The sequence below is a fragment of the Prionailurus bengalensis genome, chromosome B3, assembly GCF_016509475.1.
Source record: "Prionailurus bengalensis isolate Pbe53 chromosome B3, Fcat_Pben_1.1_paternal_pri, whole genome shotgun sequence".
NCBI classification, from domain to species: domain Eukaryota; kingdom Metazoa; phylum Chordata; class Mammalia; order Carnivora; family Felidae; genus Prionailurus; species Prionailurus bengalensis.
In genome coordinates this window covers 55,297,933-55,320,054 of record NC_057355.1, presented here as the reverse complement: position 1 = coordinate 55,320,054, position 22,122 = coordinate 55,297,933, and the positions used below count along the sequence as shown (strand labels likewise).

General features: G+C 39.1%; 1 protein-coding gene across 11 annotated transcripts in view; it reads right to left on the bottom strand.

Moving 5' to 3' along the window:
* Window positions 1-19,598, bottom strand: part of CEP152 (centrosomal protein 152) — a 93,509-nt gene extending 73,911 nt beyond the window's left edge. For 2 of the 11 annotated variants that reach the window (XM_043555472.1, XM_043555474.1), the window contains exons 1-7: window positions 18,933-19,598; window positions 12,965-13,061; window positions 5,131-5,234; window positions 4,855-4,927; window positions 4,496-4,774; window positions 2,715-2,880; window positions 283-423 (exon numbers count right to left, since the gene is read on the bottom strand). In XM_043555472.1, coding sequence (XP_043411407.1) covers window positions 283-423; window positions 2,715-2,880; window positions 4,496-4,774; window positions 4,855-4,927; window positions 5,131-5,234; window positions 12,965-13,054 — 853 coding nt within the window. In that variant the 5' untranslated portion in view covers window positions 13,055-13,061; window positions 18,933-19,598. The other 9 variants (XM_043555469.1, XM_043555470.1, XM_043555465.1 and 6 more) reach the window with 7 other exon arrangements.
* Window positions 19,599-22,122: the final 2,524 nt, after the last annotated feature.

The following is a 22,122-nucleotide window of genomic DNA, read 5'->3' as shown; positions in this document are numbered from 1 at the left end:
TTATTTTTGAGACAGAGACAGAGCATGAACGGGGGAGGATCAGAGAGAGGGAGACACAGAATCCGAAACAGGCTCCAGGCTCCGAGCTGTCAGCACAGAGCCCGACGCGGGGCTCGAACTCACGGACCTCAAGATCGTGACCTGAGCCGAAGTTGGCCGCTCAACCAACTGAGCCACCCAGGCGCCCCTCTAAGCTTCATATTTAAAGTGAGGCTCTCAGAAACAAGATCTGTAGCTCTAGTGCACCTCATAAATGACAGCACCCAACAGGTGTCATCTTACCTTTGACTATCAGAAGCTGGTGATTCAGATATCTAATTTGATGCTCACTTTCATTTAACTTTTCAACTAAGTTGTCTAGTTGTCTCTCTTTTGCTTTGTTAAGAACCTGAAGTTGGATAATCTGCATATTTTCTGCAGAATCTGCATTGAAATTAAAGACAATTTATTAGATAAAAGCAAACACAAATGTAAATTTGTGGATACAACTCAGTATCATGAAATCAATTCAATTGATTGCAACTAGCATTAAAAAAAAAGACAGACGATAATGTATCAGAGTGCATCATGTAGTATGAATAATGATTATTTTGTGAAACTTGTGTTTTAGTTATAGATACTTATTTACATAGGTATATATTATAAGACCTCAACACAATGTAAAAAATGTACTTCTTACTGTGGTCACTGCCAGACATGTTTAAAAGTCTGGTCTAGAGTAGAACCCTGAATCACTACCATTTTGACTAAAGATATGCATATACCAATTACAATGGAATAGAGTTCTATGCTCTCATAAATTTGAAAAAAAAAAGTACATCAGCTTCTATAAAGCCATTCCTAAAGAAAATTTCTAGACATCCTTCTCAAAATTTATTTTAAACAGGAGTGGGAATTAAATTGTATTCACGTTCATGGCAACGCATAACTGTCGCGTTAAAAAATGAACAGATTAATAAAGAATTTTGAGGTCTTCTTTCAGAAATGAGTCAAGTCATTTTAGGGACCACTTAAAAACGACTGGGGGAAAAAGAAAAAAATGATGTGTAGGAGAAGGATAGTACTTCAACAACAAAATGACACACATTCTTCATTTTCTACTAGAACAATGCCTCTACTTGCTAACAACCAACACAATCTTCTTTTTTAAAAGAAAAATGGTTAAGACCAAAAGAAAACCGTGAAGACTGGAAACTTTGTTACAAGTCAGACTAAAAAACGGCGGTAGCTCAGGAATTAGCAATCTACAGGCCACACCTCTCTCCAAAGTCATTTTTTTTAACTACTGTTGCTAAACTGTAATCACTAAATTCAGCACTACCATGCCATTAGGTTATTTCATTAACTTCCAAATGTCAAATGTAGGCAAACGTGTAACTTACTTAAACAAAAATAAATAACTAAATGAACCGACTTGATAAAATGCAGACTGTTAAGAAACTGATGTAAGGTTATATGTGCAGAAAGGCCGAGAGACAGAAATGTAACTGAACACAGTGCAGCTGGAAGAGCAAATACCAAGATGTCAGGCCACTGGCGTGATGCTTATTTACTCAGCCCAAGCCAGTTATGCCACACACGCTGCCCACTTCCTCATCTCCTCATTCCATAGCACCTTCTGAACAAAGAAGGGGTCCCCATATTTGCCATGGACGCCTTCAGGGGAAACTGAAGCCTGGCTCCCCCTGAAACTGTCCTGCAGCCCACGTGTATGGTGGACATAGCTCTCTGAAGGTGGGGCATGAAGTCCAATTTCCTTGGTGTAGCCCAGGGAACCCAGAATAGCCAAAATGACCTTCCCCCTGCTTCTCGAATGTACAACAAACAAAAAACTTGCTGTCACACTTAGAATCACACTGGCTCTTCCACATGCATAATAACTAGAAGTTATCTCACATGTCCGAGAGTGTGACAATAAAAGCAAAGCGTATGAAACACTCTTTCGGGTGTTTCAGTCGCAGCGTAAGTTCTGCCTTTTGGTTTTGGAGGCTTCATCTCCTCAACGTTCTCTAGTCACACTTCTCCTCTCATATTTACACATGCACTATATATGAGGAATTCTTTTTTTGGCAAGTGCCACATGACTAACCCTGAGATAACTCCAGTTTAAATTCTGAACAATTAAGTACTTTATATCAGAGTTGTCTAATTATTACACTATAACTCTAAAAAATTAAAAGAAAAAAGATAATGGCTGATTACTAAATTACATTTCTGTGTGGTAATAAAAAATCTTAGATTGAAGAGAAAACTATAGTTCATTTTCTAAATTAGACTTCAGTAAGAAAAATAAGAAAAATATGTATCTAATGAAAAGTCTTTACCAACTAGAATGACTGAAACGTACAGTTGAGAAGAACTTCTATTAATCTTTTATTATAGTAAGTTTCAAATATGTAAGGTAGAGAGAAGAGTGCAGTGAATCCCATAGACCCATCACCCAGATTCAACAATTATGAACTCATGGCCAGTCTTCCTTCAGCTACATCTCTACCCAACATTACCCCAAACAACATATTATTTAAAGTACATCCAAGACTTCATGTCAGTTTATTCATACATACTTCAGGATCTCTAAAAATAAGGGGACTTTAAAAAAAAAACACACACAACTCCATTATCATATTTAAAAAAAAAAACAATTCTTTAACATGTCCAAAGTGTTCAAAAATTCTCCAATTATGTTAAGAAATAAATATAAACTTGATACATACTTTCATTAGCTCCTAAAAACTGTTGTTGCAGGCCTTCAAATGTGTCACTTCCCGCTATCTCCTGGGCTGGTGAGTCATCATTCTGGGCAGAAGACTGATAAGGTTTATATGTCACTTTATATGGTTCCAAGGCTTGACAACTGGGGCCTTGTGATATACCAAATTGCTATTAGAAGATGATAAATGAAATTGACAATCATGATTTGGCCTTTTCTTTGAAAATGATCTGAATCAAACACCTCAATTTTGTCATGAAATTTAACTGTGGTACAATTACAAACTTTATACATACATCTTTGCTTAAAAATACCACTTATAGTTATTTAACAATGTTAACTCAAAGTCTGCAATATATAATTTTATGTATCTTAATTGCACTTCTGAAAATATAATGGGGCCAATTCCATAAATAACACTCAAGAATTCCAGTAAGATGGGGCGCCTGGGTGGCTCAGTTGGTTAAGCGTCCGACTTCGGCTCAGGTCACGATCTCGCGGTCCGTGAGCTCGAGCCCCGCATCGGGCTCTGAGCTGATGGCTCGGAGCCTGGAGCCTGCTTCCGATTCTGTGTCTCCCTCTCTCTCTGTCCCTCCCCCGTTCATGCTCTGTCTCTCTCTGTCTCAAAAATAAATAAACGTTAAAAAAAAAAAAAATTAAAAAAAAAAAAAAGAATTCAGTAAGATCATATAGAAATATTTAAGAATGATTTAGGGGCGCCTGGGTGGCGCAGTCGGTTAAGCGTCCGACTTCAGCCAGGTCACAATCTCACGGTCCGTAAGTTCGAGCCCCACGTCGGGCTCTGGGCTGATGGCTCAGAGCCTGGAGCCTGTTTCTGATTCTGTGTCTCCCTCTCTCTCTGCCCCTTCCCCGTTCATGCTCTGTCTCTCTCTGTCCCAAAAATAAATAAATGTTGAAAAAAAATTAAAAAAAAAAAAAAAAAAAAAAAAAGAATGATTTAGATGATGCCAATATCCAGGGAACATAAAAATGTACACATTCAATAACAAGAACATGTGATACAATACCTCGTATGTAATAAATATTTAATAATGCTTGTGGGATAATTAACATTCCATAGAAATAGAAGAGAAAATGACCACGTTAAAAGGACCAAAAAGTCATCCTCTCATTGGGTGACATAAAATAGCTGTTGGCAAAAAGAGGAAAAGCTACTGGCAAAATCAATGTCACTGAGAAAAATCTAAGAAGCAGCTACCTATATCCTAAGGTCTTATCTCATTAAACTCTCCCAGGGCTAAAAAGAAAAAAAAAGAAAAAAAAAAGTGTTTCTTTCCTTAAGATTCATCCTGTCTACTGCCGTACCATTGCAAAACAGGTATCAGCTTTGAAGTGTTCAACCTAAAATGTAACAGAGGCAGTGAGCTAGAAAATCAAGGTAACTAAATGGTGTCACCTACATAGATTTACCACTTTAAAATTACATCAACATACCTGAACATAGCTTCTCATTGAAGCACAGTGACACGGTAGAAGCCAGAAGCAGCAGTAAGCGAGGTGATTCTTTGGCAAACCTAACTTTTAATATTTAACTGTTTCTATAAAGCCTCTTATTTTAAAATTCTACCTTCAGATCATGAATGGATTGTAAACAGAAAACAGCATGACTAATTCAGCATGAGCCTGAATAAAAGCACTCTCGGGGCTTTTTGTACTTAAAATAAAGCTTACCATTGCACTTATACACATTTTAAAAATAAACACACACAAGCAAATGTGTACACACATACACATGAATTCCTGAAAGTCCAGTTCTTACAATACCTGGAAATGATTCCTTTGAGGATCTGAAAATTTAATTATATTAGTTGGTTGGCTATTAAATTCCTGCTTCTGACCATTGGTATATGGCCTAAAGTTTTCAGGAAGGTGATATAAATCGGTCTGTTCATAATTACTTGGAGGACTGTAACCACTTCCGCCTTCATCTCCAACTTCGTTAGGATGGTACCCAGGATGCTGGTCGTCAGCTTTATTTTGATTGTCTTCCCAGCCATTGCCACTTTTCTCTCCAGTATATACATCACAAATCTCATTATAGTCCTAGTAGATAACAAAAGTAAAACAAAGGCACTAAGATCTAGTCCCGCCCTCACCAAAGTCATCATCCACCAGATACTTACATTTCCACTTTGAGATTTAGGCAGCACTTGATGCTCATGCCAGTTCATCTCCAATTGCTCAGGGCGATGCGGTCTTGAGAAAAATCGATACTTTAGATTTAGAGCCTATCACAGAGAACTCCCCAGATTTTAACATGTTTTCCCTCCAACCTTCACCTAAAATTCTAAGAATCAGTTTACAGTTTTATAATCATGTACATTATTGCCTACAGAGAATCAAAAGAAAGAGTCTTAGGGTATTGTAATATACGAGTGAAAGTGATTTCCGGTCCTTACTCGCCCTCTGTGCCGTCCTCGCTGCAGTCCGAGTAGGGGAGTTCAGGGGAGGACAGGTCATCATCCAGCATGTCGTGAGGTAGGTCAGTGAGTAGCTGCTGCAACTAAGACAGGAGAGCCAGCATCAACATCACACTGACTTAAACATTTAAACTCAAGCCAAAGCTGCCTTGGAAAGCGTGATTTTGACTTTAGAAGACAAAGAAGTTCCTAATTTCTCCATTTAAAAAGCGTTTTAAATTCCACACACATTATGTTCATCATTTCATGTGGGGAACAGGGGAATGCGTAATATCAGGATTTACACTAGAAGGATTTACACGTTTTCCTACAGAAGTCTTAGACGAAAACACACATACATTACAATAGAATTTTAAAACTTCTTTATAGACACACAGGAGGTCATGATAATGGTACAATCACCGTATTATGTTACCACAGGGCAGACTTGAGTCTCAGATTCCTGTTTGACCAGTAATCAGAAGGTGGGGACTTGACAATCACACATTCCCCATGGGAGCCTGAGGAGCCAGCTCTACTTGGGCCAGGTGGTGAAAACAGTAGTTCCAGCAGCAGCGGCAGGTGGCACGGAAGCCCTTAAAAGCTCTAATAATGTGACAGAAACCCCTTGGAGAGTGATTAATTAGCAGACTGGTGTCTAATTCCAATGATGAAAAGATACATGATACTTCAGCTCTTGTAAAACAGTTGAATAAAAACAAGAGTTTTAAGTCCACTTTTCCACAGGTAGCACTCTCAAAAGCATAACTCCAAAACTGACATAAAAGCATTTGACCTCACTCTGTAATGTTTTTCTAGATAAATCACACCTTTAGCATCCCGCCTATAAAAACTAGATAAAAACAAATTCATTTAAGTTTCAAAATAAACCGTGATTAAGAGATGAAGAAACTGTCTAATTTGTTGAATTTCAGTATCTGTAAATGTCTTTCTTCAATTTCCAATATAATGTCTTAAAAGTGATAACAATCAGAAGATTCAAATATTATTAAATAGAAGAAAACTGAAATCATCATCATGATTTCTCATTAAAATTAAGCACCGGTTAAATTAACAAGTTGACTGAGTCCTCCACAGCACATAAATGAATCCCATAAAATTACATAATGTGAGTGTGTTTTAAAAATATTAAATACTCTGTAAAACCTTGGAGGAAACAAAACAAGATGCTTCTTAGTCTATAGCAAGTTTTTTTCCCCATTTCTCTGTCCTTAGAATAGAAGGAATGAAATATAGCTATAAAACATGTCTGAGTATTACATTTATAATCAAAAACCTTCTGAAATAAAATACATATATATAAAGTTAAGTAAAAATATTCTAAGAAAGGTCTCAAACGAATACTCCAATTGTTAACTGAATTTTGGAGAAGTCAAATTTGGGAATGGAAATGGGTATATGAGGAGGGGAGGGGGATATTTCCTCACCCCACATATATTTCTAATATTCACTGTATTATTTTTTTTTAATTTTCTCAACCCATGTTGTTCTTTAAAAATGAAACATGAGAAAAACATTCTTACTCTATTCCAGTGAAAAGTTAACTTTGTCCCAAAATTTATTCGATATTAATATGAACAACCAAGACCTTGATTTATTGGCCACCTGCTCATGCTGGATAATTGAAAAACCTTTTTGAGAATTAGCCATATCAGACTTGATCCAAAGATATAAAGAAAAAGAAACACTAAAAATGAAACAAAACACATCAACCTATTAGTATACTACATGCATGCCTCAAGTGAAAGGTAGCAAAGTGATTTGAGAAAGACACAAAATTCACTAAGCAAAAATCATATATGATATCTTTTAAAGTAGTCAAACTTGTTTTGTCTATAATTATGTACCACTGCTTTAAGGAAAAAGACTACCCCCACATACTACCCAGAGAAAAATACCAAGAAAATAAATCTCTTATACTTACATCAAGTAAGGACTCCTGTACAGAAAGAATATTTTCTTGTAAACCTTCAGTGAGGTTCAAGTACATAGTCTTATCATTAAGGGGAACCTTGACAGGGACATCGGAATAGTACATTTTTTTTCCTCTCACCAAGATAGAAAAAGCTATACAATAATTAAGCAGTTCTTTGTGACACCACAAAAGTAACACAACTGGCATCCACGGAGGAAAATTAATCTGAGCCTAAGTAGAAAGTTCATCAAAATGCTTCTGGATCCATAGATGAACTTAACAACTAGCAAAATCACCCCTATAGTATTTAGTTTCTTAAAAAATATTTTACAGATATGCTAACACTTTGAAACCGTTTCATTCACCTTCAAAAAATTTTTCCCTGAAGTTCTTTGGCATAGTTGGGCCATATTCCTGGCTTCCATAACTTTCAGGACAGAAAGAAGCTAAATGAGGTGAGTCCCCCTAATAAGGGCATTCGGGAACAAAAATCCCACCCCCAAGGCTTCCATTCCCAGGATCAAAGTGTGCCCTTCTCATATACACTGTCAAATAGATTTTGGTTTCGGTCATTGAACTTTCGCCATCGAACACAGAATTACCAGATCAACTTAGCATGATACCAAGTAGAGAATTTTATAAACTATAAATTTTCCTCATTAAAGAACCCACCTAGCTACCAAATACAGATTCAAGGGCAAAGAGAACACTCTTTATAAATTACAACATTTAATTCCACTCATTACTTTCAAATTCAACAGATTGCTTTTGGGTTGCAAATGTAATCTTTTCAGTGGGATATTATTGTGTGTCAACTGAGTTTAATCATTAAAGAGATACCTTCCCATAGAAAAAAGATAATTTGCCATTGCTAAGGCCTCTACTGAAATGCATTCTAAGCCATTCCATAAACTCCTCTCTCTTTGCTACTTCACAGCTTTCTTTCCTAAAAAGAAAGAAAAAACCTGAGGGCACTTTACTCAAAGAACTTGTGCAGCAAAACACTTTGCAATAAGTCATGCGGAACACCCAAACAGCCTATGTTTAGGGGGAATGTAAAACAGAACATGTAAACTTTTTGCTAGGGTTTTCAACCTAACTAAACAGACTGTCTTCAGAGACTGTAATCTTCAACATTCATGAAAGCATGAATTACTTGCCACACATCTTCACATCTTTTCCCAAGAGAAAAGCAACAAATGGAACAGCCAACACTCATATGCCTTTTGAACAGGTTACCTCACAAACACACTGAAAAGATTCTGATATGTTAAAATGTGAATTATTACAGAATGCTTTCATACACTAAGCAGAATCTTCATTTTAACCTAAGAGCCAAGTTAAAAGCATCCTTGAAATGGCCCAATGTGGGAATGATAAAGGGCCAAATAACTTGGCAGCCAGAGTTTTAGTTTATGACTTATACTACAGGCAGAATTTTTTTTTTTAAATCCATTCCATTAATTAAATAAATTTTATGTTAGTGGGAAAGACTGTGTCTAGATCGCCACATATCTGAAAAAGAAATATGGCAGCATTTGCTCAACAAATATTGGCTGCCCTACAGATGACACAAAACTCCAGGCCTGGAAGGAACACTGGAGCTCCTCCCAACCCACATCTCTCCTTCTAAAGGGGAGCAAAGCAAGACCCGGAGAAGGTAAGGGGCATGCCCAGGAAAAGAGTTACGGTCCCAGAGCCCACACCAGAACCTGAATCTCCTCATTCCCACTCCAATTTTCTTCTATGTGACATTTTGTTGGTCACTGGAAGACACTTATATCTACCTATTTGTATATGATCAAACCACATTCAGCCAGACTTAGGTTTTTGTTTCCACTGTGACAGTCCCTGAAAAATACCTATATAAGAAACATTCAAAGGCATAATCCAGATAAAGCTAAAGAAAAATATCTACCATATGAATACTGAACCATTTGTTTCTTTGATTTCTCAGGTGATGACAAGAAAATTCCACTAAATACGTCAAATAATATAAAATGTAAACAAATACCGGCTTCACAACCCCCTCTAGTGGGGACAAAATGTCAAACTGTTCCTATAATTACATCAAACAAGGCAGTTAGAAAGTAGAAGAAAGGCTTTGCAGTGGAAACCCTACCTCTTTAAAACACAGGATTTCAAAAAGCTCAAATGAGCTTTATTATTCTATTAGAGAAGCAATGACATAAAAACCAAATGGACTCAAATCAGCATGGCCAGGTGCAAGCTTCTCTCTGCCATCTGCTTCTTAAAGCACCTACATTTCTACTCAAGATCATTTTCCAGGCTTCAAATCTAACATTACTAAATGAACTATCATCAGCAAGTATTATCTTGATAGCACAGATTACTAGTACTTCTTCCCCAAACCACCAGCTCCAAAATACATACTCATATATGGAGAACAAAGCAATAATCACAGAGCTGTTTCCTGTAATACTACAAGTTCACATGTATTCCAGCAACCTGTGAGATCCCAAGTGACAATCTACCTTAAACTGTAGGGTTACCAGTAACTCTGGAGCTTGTAACCACTCCTATCACAACAATAACAACTCTATAATAACCCATGATGAAATCACAAAGCACACTGACTTAAGTGACAAGTATTTTGAAAAATCACATTGTTACAATTATGAATGAGTTAACAGAAGAACTTTTGAATTCCACTTTTCCAGCTTTACAAGTAAAAGTTTGCCTAGAATACTTTGGATGAGGTCCACTTAAGTAGCAAGGGGGACAAGTACATCCATAATTCTCAAATGGTACAGCAAGAAAGTAATGTGATCCAACAAGTTGTAAGAAATATCAGTGATGTGAATATTAATTAACATGACAGCATATCTCCCTGGTATCATCACCCTCACTCAGCTGCACCGTAATCTGCTCTGTTTACTCTGTAGAAGATGGAGTTTTGGGTGAAAGACTGGATGAGGCTACAGGTTACGCACTTCTTCTCTGTTATGCCTTGGCCCACAGTACCCAAACTTTTACCATTATACCATTAGGAACTGAAGTAATTTAGAAATGATTATAGTGCCTTACTTTTCTGTGAAACTCTTGGAGATTTTTTAAAAATATGGGTCTAATCACATATTTAGACCTCTGTGGTTTGAGGTTCTACTGGTCTAAACGTCCTCTGACTACTGAGTCACTTACTAAATACTTTCCTTTTTTGAAGATTAAATGGACCTCCTCCCCTTGCTCTTCAATGCAAACCAATGGAGGGAACAGAAATGAAAAAGGCAAGATCATAATTGTAGAGCTGCTATTTGGACGGCATGGAAGATGGAACTTGACTATGGCTTATTCACAGATTTATAGGCAAGTGTGGACAAAATCCCAACTGATCCCAAAGGACCAAAATTAAACTCAGGAACTCATCATTCACACCAAAAGGTCAAAATCAGGATTATTCTACCATTTACAAAGAGGATCTCACAAATCCTGAGCAGAGAAGACTATTAAGTCCAATATAGCCTGCTTGGCCCTACATCCTCAGGGATGCAGACACTCCTCCTACATAAGCAAATCGAATACCAAGTGATTCACTAAGTAGAGAAAGCAATATGCATTAGCCAACTACTAACGCTTATAACCCAGCTATCAATCCCAAAGCTATCAACCAGGGAGCAGGAAAAGACCACTCTTTTCTTTAAACCTCGCAAGGCTGTGAAAAGTTCTGCTACGATAGGGTCAGACAGACTAAGGAGGTTGGAATGGACTCTGGATATGCAAACAAACTTAGGTTCAATCAGCCAATTTACCATTTTAACTTGCAGTGATGACATACACATGAGCTGAGTTTTTATCAATAACCCTGAATTTTGTTGGTGAATCTGAAACCCTACAGCCTGTGATCTCACTTCTACCCTTGCCACAATTAAAGAAAAAAAGGCAAAAACACTGTTTACTAACACGAAACATATTCATCATGTTACAGTCAAGTTGGCTATGTATTTTCTTCCACTCTGCTAGAAACACTCATTCTTAGGTACTTCACTTCTTAAGAGCTCCTTTTTTTCTGGAAATTCCCTATCCCAGGGTATAACCTATCAAGAAATGATCCCTATGTCTATTTTCTATATACTTAGAATCTATTTCCTCTGTAACTAACGTCCCCTTTAAAACTGTCACCACACAATACATCTCTAATTAGTTCCCTCTAATACCCTAACCATCTCTCTAATATCTTTTCCAATGAAAACTCACCTGTCAGATTATTTTTTCTTCTTCTTTAAAGTCTACTATAATAATTACTTAAACTGATCCCCTCAAGAATCCCAGTAGCTAAATTCCAGCAAACTATCCAAAGCCATCAGGGTCATGAAAACCTCATGCTGTGAGTTCACAAAGTAACAGAAAACCCTCACCCCCACAACTGCTGTGGAAGGACCCTGTCAAAATCCAGAAACCCTGGCCAGGGTCTCAGACTCCAGTGCCCTCCGTGACCTGGCACAGAATTGACAGGAGCGAAGCCTGCAAGTGCATAAGCCCACGCTGGTGCGAGAGGATTGTGGCCAGCTGGGAAGGGACAGCCACTGCTCAGATCCAGCCTGCCTGCTGCCATGTGCAGACACAGGCCACATGTGGCCGGGGCTTAGGACGTTTCAAGACAAGCCAGAAACTCTGGGTTGTTACATGAAATATTCCAATCTTTAAATATAGATTGAACTTTGAAAAACACTGTGCAGCCAAACAATACAAATCGTCTATGGACAAAAATCCACTGAGCTGCCAGTTTTCTATCTCTATCCTAACTCTACTTACTGCCAGCTACATGGGCAACTGACCCTATTCTCTGCTTCCTGTTATTACTAACGGTTCACAGTAATGATTAAAAAGGATTGTTTTATATATTAGAAAATGGATCATATCAAGCATAGTCTCAATACAAAAAGAGCCTATCATCATCGTCAATCAAGAAATTTGAGTCAAACTAAAAACAATCCTATCAAATTGACTTTCACCAATTGCTATTACTACTATTGCCACCATTTCCTGAACATTACCATGTGCCAGGAATTCTGTTCAACTCTTATATATGGACATAAAATATAGTCTCCTCCTTTTACTCCCTTTCTCCTTGGGTCTATTCACCACGCAGCATATAGTAAGATCATTAAACAATATGATCGGATACCATTTCCCTGCTTAAAATCCTCCACTGACTTCCCACTGCTCCTAGAATAAAATACAAACATCTTACCATGACATACAATGAGTTGGCCCTAGCTCACCTCTTCACCCTATCTGCACCCTCACCCCTAGGTCCCACAATCCCCACACCACAGTCTTCTGGCTGTTCTGCAGAGATATAGGGCTTTATGCTCTGTGGGTGTCTTGGCCTAGAATATTCTTCCTCAGGCTTCTGCATGGCTGCTCCTCATGACTCAAGTCTCAGCTCAGGCATTTCCTCCTCCAAAAGACCTTCCCTCATCAGTGCCCTACCAGTTGCTTTAATATCACTCTATTTTGTTTACCTATCACTTATCGGTGCTAAATTATCACTCACTCGAATTACTTAATTCACTTGTTTATGGTCTGCCTGCACGAGGATATAAGCTACTTACTTGAAGCAAAGAACCTGGCTGGACTTGTTCGAGGCACTATTCCAAGCAACTAGAAACTAGGTGTCTGCCTCCAAAGCCAACCAGTACCTCCTAAATGAAAAGATCTTCAAGAATCTAACCATTTACTGTGTTTTAGTCTTATCTCAGAAAAGGAAGCATTCCACTCAACCACCTTTTAAAAGCTCAAATACTCATCAGGTTTTTAGGGGGTGACCAAAAAAAAAAAATCATATATTCCTTCAACATGATACAAGATGATATAATTTTGGTCAGGAAAGAAAACCGTTGAAGACTGGGTTAGTCGTTTTTCTGAGTAACTTACCTCTTTCTCCCTTTCATAGTCTTCTTTGTCATATTCTTCTTCTTCTTCATTTTGCGTCTGCAGTGCCACACTGCCAAAATCCAGTGACATGGTCTTCCTGTAGAAAGAGACAGACGCTTGGTTTCTACACACCCCATAAAAATCTTCTAGGCCAAACTACCCAAGAGATGCCACACACACAAAAGACGACAGCGGCCAGGGAAAAGTTGGATGTAACTCACGCGTGGCAAATGGTTAGTATACCAAATATCAAGACTAAGCTTACAGATTAATTGTGACTCACAGAAAGAGCTGTATGGCAGTAATTCATAGAAAAGAACAAAGTGCAAAAAGCTAATAAACCTGTGACTAGACATTTCTTGTGGCCTGGAAAGTATAACCTAAGACAGCAAGATTTTTGTTCACACACACACACACACACACAAAATAATTAACTAGAAATATGCCAAAACAAAAATTTTAAGAATGTGCCCAGAGTAACTAATTTGATTTATTAAATATGGCAAAGGTAGTATCCTCCACAATTTGTTTTGTCCTCTATCACGAATCCAAAGGTCATGTTTTAACAAAAAGAGAGCCACTAAATTCTGAGCTAACAGCTGGCCCCCAAAAAACATCTGCAACCTGGGAAACTCCATATAGCACACACCCAGAATATAAGCGTTAAACGTGCCGCTCTTTAGCTTGGTAAAATCGGGTTCTAGCAAAAACGAGTCAGGAAAAACGGAAGTGAAGACTGTGAAGCTGTACCACTGTAGAGTGCCCGTTCCAAAAGCAACAGCATGAGTTCTCTAGAGAACAGTCTCTGCTGTGGCAGAAGGAGCAGCAGGAGGTGGGTTTTCCAGTACGCGCAGTCAGAAGCCTGCCAATGACTGGAATTATACTGAGGGATCGACACGACACAGAAACGATGCAGAATTTCAAAGCTCCAAAAGACCCTGATGAGGAGGTAGGCGGGCGTCATCAACTACCCGCCTAATTCTGTCTGCCATTCACTGCACTCTTCCGCATGCCAGGGAAATGCACTTTGAGGTGAGCCTGCACCACAACTCATTCACCACACTTTTTCGGGCTCTAAAATGTCATTAAGTTGGAAGTGAAATAAGAAGCAGAGGCCCAGGAATCCAAATACATTTGACCACAAAGAACGCAGCTCCCTCATGTTAACAGCTGAGAACTATGATCACAAACCTTTATGTAAGCCAATAGCTCTAGAAGCAAAAGATGTTCCACTTCATCAAACCTGACGCACCTTTGATGGTAGCACACAGGTCCATTTATACCACTAAGAAAAATAGATGGCCAATTAAATTATGACACCTCATTAATTTTAAACTGCAGCCTGACTCTGTAGATATTAAAATTTGAAAAGAAAATCTGCACTTTAGAATAGATGAAACATGGCATTACAGACTAACACAGATATGAATTTTAATGCTGAAAATGCCCCTACATCGAGTTTTTGCTTTTCAAGGACTGAATTATGCTTCTTGTCCAAACTCTAATTTGCAGTCCACCTTTTTTATCCCTCCCTCTCTGGTCCCTACAACCAGCCCATTCCTTTCGATTCTTATCAAATAAAACTCCTTACATCAACACAAACCCTTCCAGCTTCTACCTCTTAGACCAGACCCGCTCCTTTCTGTTCTTGTGCCAGAGCTAAAAGGAGGATGAGACATGTGCACTTTTTCACTGAGAGGGAAAATACATAAGCCTAGGGAATCTAAACCTGTCTCCACCCAGGAGCTACAAGAACCTTCTTGTGCACCTACGTAAGGTGGAGATCTGAATGTAAAGAGCCTATAATACAGCTGAAATAGTGAGGGAAACACACAAGCTCACATCTCTAGGGTTTTTCACTATTGCAAGTGAACATCAGATCTACAGAATCAACAGATAATGAAAACAGCCCATTTAAATCCTGGTTCCTTAAAAGAAATTAGATTAAGTCGGGCCTTAAGAACCTTCCTGAATTCTCCAGGCAGAAATAATCTTTCTTGGGGCGTCTGGGTGGCTCAGTCGGTTAAGCGTCCGAATTCAGCACAGGTCATGATCTCGCTCACAGTTCATGAGTTCGAACCCCGAATCGGGCTCTGTGTTGACAGCTCAGAGCCTGGAGCCAGCTTCACATTCTTCATCTCCCTCTCTCTCTGCCCTCCTCTGCTTGTGCCCTGTCTCTCTCTCTCTCTCTCTCTCTCTCTCTCTCTCTCTCTCAAAAGTAAATAAACATTTACAAAAAGAATCTTTCCTATTTCTGATATTTATAGTATTCTCTACCTCTTCTGATATTTTATAGTTAAAGCCAAAATATGGATTTGGGTTAATTTCTCCCGTATTAGACAAAAGAAAGGAGGTTTTTTTTTCAATCCTTCACTAACATGCCATCAATTCCCATTGAATATTTAAAAAGAGCATTCAGATTTACAACAGCCTATTGTTAAATACAGATATTTTAAATAAAGAGCTACTTTTTCTCAGAGAATAGTGAATTCTGCAAAGTATTTTCATTTTTAGGTGAAGAGAATGTAAAAGACCAAAGTGTATCTTTTCTTTTTTTTTTTTTTTTATTTTTTTTTTCAACGTTTATTTATTTTTGGGACAGAGAGAGACAGAGCGTGAACGGGGGAGGGGCAGAGAGAGAGGGAGACACAGAATCGGAAACAGGCTCCAGGCTCCGAGCCATCAGCCCAGAGCCCCACGCGGGGCTCAAACTCACGGAGCGCGGATCCTGACCTGGCTGAAGTCGGACGTTTAACCGACTGCGCCACCCAGGCGCCCCAAAGTGTATCTTTTCTGAATGGCTTTTTAATCCAAACCAAGTCATTAAAGAAATCTGAAAATATCTGAAAAGACCAAAATCTCGTTAGACAGGGGAAAAAAGATACAAATAAGTTTTACTTCTCAAAAGTGCAAACCATTGAAGACCTTAAGAAACGATTTTAGGTATAAAGGGAAATCTGATAAACTTACTGTGGATGGATAGATAAATAAATAGTATTTTAACTAAAATTTTAAATAAAAGCTAATGCTTTTCCTCAACTAATTAATCACTACTAATTACCACTTCTATCAGAGAATACTCATATCTGAATACTATAATAGAACAATAAGAGACTGCTTTAGAAGAAAAAAATAAATAGTAAGACAGTATACCCAAAAGCCATAAGGAAAAACTTGACAGAAACTTAACCACAAAAAGTAAAACCTTTTATATGGCATCATATACAAGTCAAATATTATGTATGAAAACATAAAGAAGATAATAATGTATAAGAAAAATATTTGCAAAACACATGAATAAGTCCCAACATACAACTCTCCGAAAAAAGACAAACAACCCAATTTAAAATGGGCAACTGACATGACAATTCTTTTTAATGTAAATGCTCGATTAACTTGAAAAGATGTGTAAGCTCATGTAGAATTCACAGTGTCATTTAAACAATGAAATGATTTTTCAACCACTAAATTGAAAAAAAAATTAATAACACCTAGTGGTGGCTATTTTGTAGGAAATAGGTATCTTCATGATTGGTCAAAAGCATGAACTGCAAAAACTATCTTGAAAACTGCCATATTAATCTACTGAAAAACAACACTTGCCCTAGTAAAATACTTTTGAACAAATTTGGCAATACTATACTACTAACAGAAATAATGAACGATTTCTATATTTACTGACTGATCATTAAAAAATCAAGATGCAGAATAAGTGCACAGCATGTTTTTTAAAAGCAAACTAGTTAATACTTTATTCCCAGATAGATCACCTTTTTTTTTTTTTTTTTTTTTTAATGTTTATGTTTGAGAGAGAGGAAGACAGAATGTGAACAGGGGAAGAGCAGAGAAAGAGGGAGACACAGAATCCGAAGCAGGCTCCAGGTTCTGAGCTGTCAGCACAGACCCCATGTGGGGCTCAAACTCACAAACCATGAGATCATGACCTGACCTGAAGTTGGACGCTCAACTGACCGAGCCACCCAGGCGCCCCTAGATCACTCTTTCTGAACCTATTAACAAGACTATGAGACTATGTTCTGTATTTTTCTTTTTTTTAAACACTCAGATCAGAAGGTCTCAATCTCAGTACTCATTTTGTCATCCCTGGTTGTTTTCTTTGCCCTCCTTGCAATGAGAAGGAAAACCAATGAGTGTTTAGTTGGACAAAATATTAAAAACCAAAAGCACTTGTTTTTGTCTCATCCAAAAACCTATAAGCTGAGAGCAGAATAAAAAGCTTGTCCCCCATGTTTTACACATAGTAGGCACACAACGAATATTTGTTGAATGAATGATACATTCATGTGGCCTTATAGGATTCATTATTTCAATAAAATTTTACTCAACACCTACTGTGTGCCCGTTTATATCCTAGATGTATCTAAGATATGATATCAGCCATGGGGAGCTTACAGTCCCTTAGAGAAACAGTGATATAAATTAACAGTTACAATGATACATAGTAATAAGTTCTACAATAGAGGAGAGTGTAAAGCACAAATTAGGAAGAAAGGAAGGCTGAGAGAAATTTCACAGAAAGAAAAGACTTCAGATTACAAAGAACACAATACCGCTGTCAGTGGTTAAGAATAAGGGCACTCGTGCAGACAACCTGGGCTCAATTCTGGCTCTTCTATTTATCAGCTGTGCAAACTTGAGCACTCGGTTTCCATTGTTTCATTAATAAAATGTGGGTAAAAACAGTGCCTACCTCAAAGATTATGAATATGTACTAATTATGAACATAAGGTGCTTAGCACTATGTACCAATCAATTCATTTGTTTCGTTATTATTAAAACGTTATCACCGATGAACGGGAGTCTGCAGCTACAGAAGAGGTTAAGCAAAGGCCATTCAGTACATCTGAGAAAGGTAAATGGGCAGCCTGTGGGAAACCTTACTTCAAGTAATGTAACCTCTTCTCCGATGAAGATATCCTTCCACTCCTGTTCCCCTATGGCATTAGTCACTCTTTTGCACTTCCAGACTATATATGTTTCTTATACTTTTCTTATGGCTTCAATTTCAGCCTCTCACTTAGTTGAGTGCATTTACATATCTAGCAAGTGCATATAAATTGCCATTCATTGAAGGATATGGTGAAATTCAGCTTAAACCGGACTTAAGTTCCTGACTATAAGATAGGAAAGGTTAACTGGCACAAAGGGAATTTATAAATGCCCTAGGAAATTCTACTTACTTGCTTAGATGCTAGCTTCCTTTCAAGAATGAACATAGCCAGAACACGCTAGCCTGTTTTAGACTTGCCAAGCCAGGCTTAAGAGGCCTAGTCATTTATTCAACAATTATTTGCCAAGCCCCGTTCAAGATTACAAAATTTAACATGACCTGGTGGAGGAAAAGAGAATAGACATTTACACAAATGATGGCAATAATCTGCGATCAGTGCTAATGACAGAAGCTTGGACAAGTCGATTCAGGGCGCCTGAAGATTGCAGCAAGTGCACCCAACAGGCTGAACGACGCAAGAAATCAGTGGCCTTACCAAGGAACTCCGTTTAGGGTCAATTACAGCACAATAACTAGGTACTGCGAGAGTGAAGCTGCAGAATGCCTGCACAGGGCGCGCCTTGGAGCTGAAGGCTTTGGCTAGCTTTGGCTGCCAGCGTCACGTGCACTCGGTCAACACACGTGTACAGGGCACCCACTGTGAGCCAGGCGCGACGCCAGGATGACACAGCGGGGGTCCCCAGGATAGGGTCTCGGGGTTACCCCAACAGCCTGGAGGACGCGAGGAGGGCTTCCCACACGCCACTTATTAGTAGGAACTTGGGATCTCGATGACACTTCAGAGTCAAAGCCTGAGTCCCGCAACCCGCGGACAGTCCACCACCACCGGATTTGAGGAGGGGGCGGGTCAGCCCTCGGAAAGCCTCAGCCAGAATCCTAAGGACACAGCACCTCCTCCAACCCCAGCTCCAAGCCCAGCTGAGAAGCGAAACTCACCGGAGACCACGGATGCTATCACCACGGGGAAACCCTAGCCCCGGCCAAAGACCGACTTCTAACAAACCCCCTTACCCGGGATCTAATCTACTAGCTCCTTCCTCGTCACAACCGAACCCAGAAGTGCTGAGGCCATTGATGAGCAGCCTCGTCCTTCAATCGCCTGCTAGAAGCTGCCCTGGTGGGCGGGGCCATGCCGGCTCGGGGCGGGGCGCAGAGGCGGAAGTCTCCGCCTTTCTCAAGCTTAGTTGAGAAGTCCACCTGCAGTTGCAAATGTATGGCTGTTTGAAAGCGGGCGCCAGCGGTGGCGGGAAGCTCCTCCTGTGCTCCCATTGGTGGATTCGTGAGCCAATTACGAAATGATTGACTATGGAGCGGGCGGGCTTATGGTTGCTTAGAAACGCCCAGGCGCCTGGCCTCAGGCCCATGGCGAGGAAGAACCTGGTCTTGTCCGGGGCTAGTTGCCCCTTCCTTCACCACCTGGTTCCCCCAACAGCTCACGCTGCTCTTTCAATTCCCAAACCTCAGTTTTCGGCTGCCGCACACAGAATCCCTCACTTTCCCCGCCGAACCCCTACCTTGAAGGTTTTTTCACTTCCCCTTCTCTAAGGTGCCTGCTTCCCCATCACCCAAACAGGCTTAGATGTAATTTTACTTTGTCTTCTTGCTTATTGGGTCCTGCCTTGTTTGAATTTGTATTGCTTTCATTACTGATGAGTTAGCACATTTTCCCAAGTGTGTGTTCACTACTTGAATTTCCTCAAGTGTGAATGTTCTCGTCACTTGGGTATATGCTAACCTGTCCTTTGAGACAGTGCTGTCCAGTGCGCACTAAAGCCATTCTGTATCCACCTTCCAAATTAAAGGGTTCCAGTGACTATCGAGGAGTTGGTAGCACCGGGTTCACCTATCTTTTTACCTTCCTCATACATACGAGAAAACCCTTTCTGCTATGGTATGGAGAAAAATGGTTGTTTAAGGCTTTTCATAATCTGACTAGTTTTCTTCCCACCCCAGTGATGCCTACACTGACCCCTGTAATCCCATCAACTAACCTAAGGTTATGCCATATAATAGGTATTCACTCAATCCATAGCAATAACTGAGTGAAATTACTGGCTGAGCTGCCTATCGTTCCCAGAGTGCTTTTGTTTTGCTCACGCTCTTTCACCTGTATTGCCCTATCTTACTTACCTACTCAGTCTTCAAGATAGATGAGCACCTCCTCTGAAGACTTTCACGACACACTTCCCTCCCTTGGCAGAAACAACCCTTCTTACATCTGTTTACAGTATAGGTATCTTATGGTGCTTATTATCTTCTACAATTAGTTGTGTGTCTGATTTACTCAGTTCGATGTTAATATCTTGAGGTACTGACATTGCTCCTTGGACATCAAACATGCTTCATAGTCCCTGGTGGGCACTCAAAGTTGTTAAGTGAGCAGATAAATGAATGAACAAATAAATGAAGGTTTCTGTGCCAGAAAATGTGAGTAAAAGGCATTCAGGTAAATGGCAGTTGTTGAAACCTGAGCCAAGGTATCTGTTAGTGGGAACTAGGCTTGGATTAAGAGGATGCTAAGTAATCCCTGCCCACAAACATAGAGGTGAACACATAAAATATATAAGGGGGGGGGGGGCAAAGCACATGAGGAGACAATGTTTATAATCCCTTACACAGTGCTTTAGAATTTGGTAAGTTCTTTCTCAGACAGTAGCTCATGTGTTCCTCACAACAAACCTGTGAGGGGCTAGGACAGGTAAAAAAATGACTAAATAAATAAATAAATAAGTGACTTGTCCAAAGCTACACAGCTAATGTGAGAGGAAGAATTTGAATACATATCCTTTATCTCCAAATCCAGAGCTATTTGTATTTAATATTATATTAAATGTGAGATTTAAGTACGTATGTCACAAAAGATGCAAAGTAAAGAATAAATCAGAGCCTCTTGTCTCTAAAAATGGATTTGGGTAGAGTTTTATAGGTATAATCAATGAAATGTTCTTGACTGCCTATCTTGTGTAGTTCCTGGCCTCAATGCTTGAATATAAAGTGTGAGGCAGGACCCTAACCCTCCAGATAATCATACTCGTTAGCAGTGCAAGATGCTTACATAAGAAGGCAAATCTCTCTCTCCCTCTCTCTCTCTCTCACACACAAACACACACACACAACACACACACACACACACACACACACACACACAGTTTACTACATGCAATATAAGAATGGGTGATGATTCTGGGGAAAAATGAGCATTTAAGAAAGGATTTATCTGACCAAGTTCTTGGAAGAAGAGGAAAAGAGAGTTAACAGGAAGGTTGTTAGCATGAGTGATTGTAAGGTGATACCAGACCACCAAGAGTAAAGGTATGAGTGAAGAAGTACACTGAAAAGGAGCAGCCAATAGAAGAGCTTGATGCCTGAAGAAATAGGAAAGCCATGCTATAAATGTAAGGTAAGGTGTAACAAGGAACAAACTTGACATGTCCAGAGAAACACAACCAGACAAAATCATTATGGGGCAATAAAATAAATGTGGGAAAAGAGAGAAAAACTGCCAAAGACCTTGAGTGCTAGACAAGATATTATTTCTGGAATGTTGGGTCAATATTTATCTTGCATTTTTTAAACAGACACACCTGTGAGCTGGGAGGGACGCTACCTCTACCAGACCTGTTTATGTTTCTAGGGGAAATGTCATGTTGCTGATGAGATATGGTCCTTCCCATTCAGAACATATATAAAGGTGGAGCTAAACCATCATTCCTCTTTCTTCCAATCTTCTCTTTGGTGCCAAAGCTATCAGGTCAAAGCAAAGCCATTATGAAATAAACAGTGCTATCCTTAAAAGAACACTGAACTTAAAAATGATCCAAGTTTAAGTTCTAGCTCTCTCACCCACTAGTTTTTATCCACAGTTTATTTAACCCTGACCCTCAAAGTTCTTATTTAAAAATAGGAATAATATCTACTCTGCAGGATTGTAAAAAAGGATGAAATGATATTGCGTCTAAAACGTAGAAATGCTATTTAACTGAATGTTATTTAACTGAGGGAGATCAGAACATTATTTGTAACACATTCAATAATATTTTTTGAGCATCCACTTTGCACCAAGCAATATTCTAGAGGATCATTTAATACTGACACATGGATCAAAATGCCTGCCCTAATTAACCCC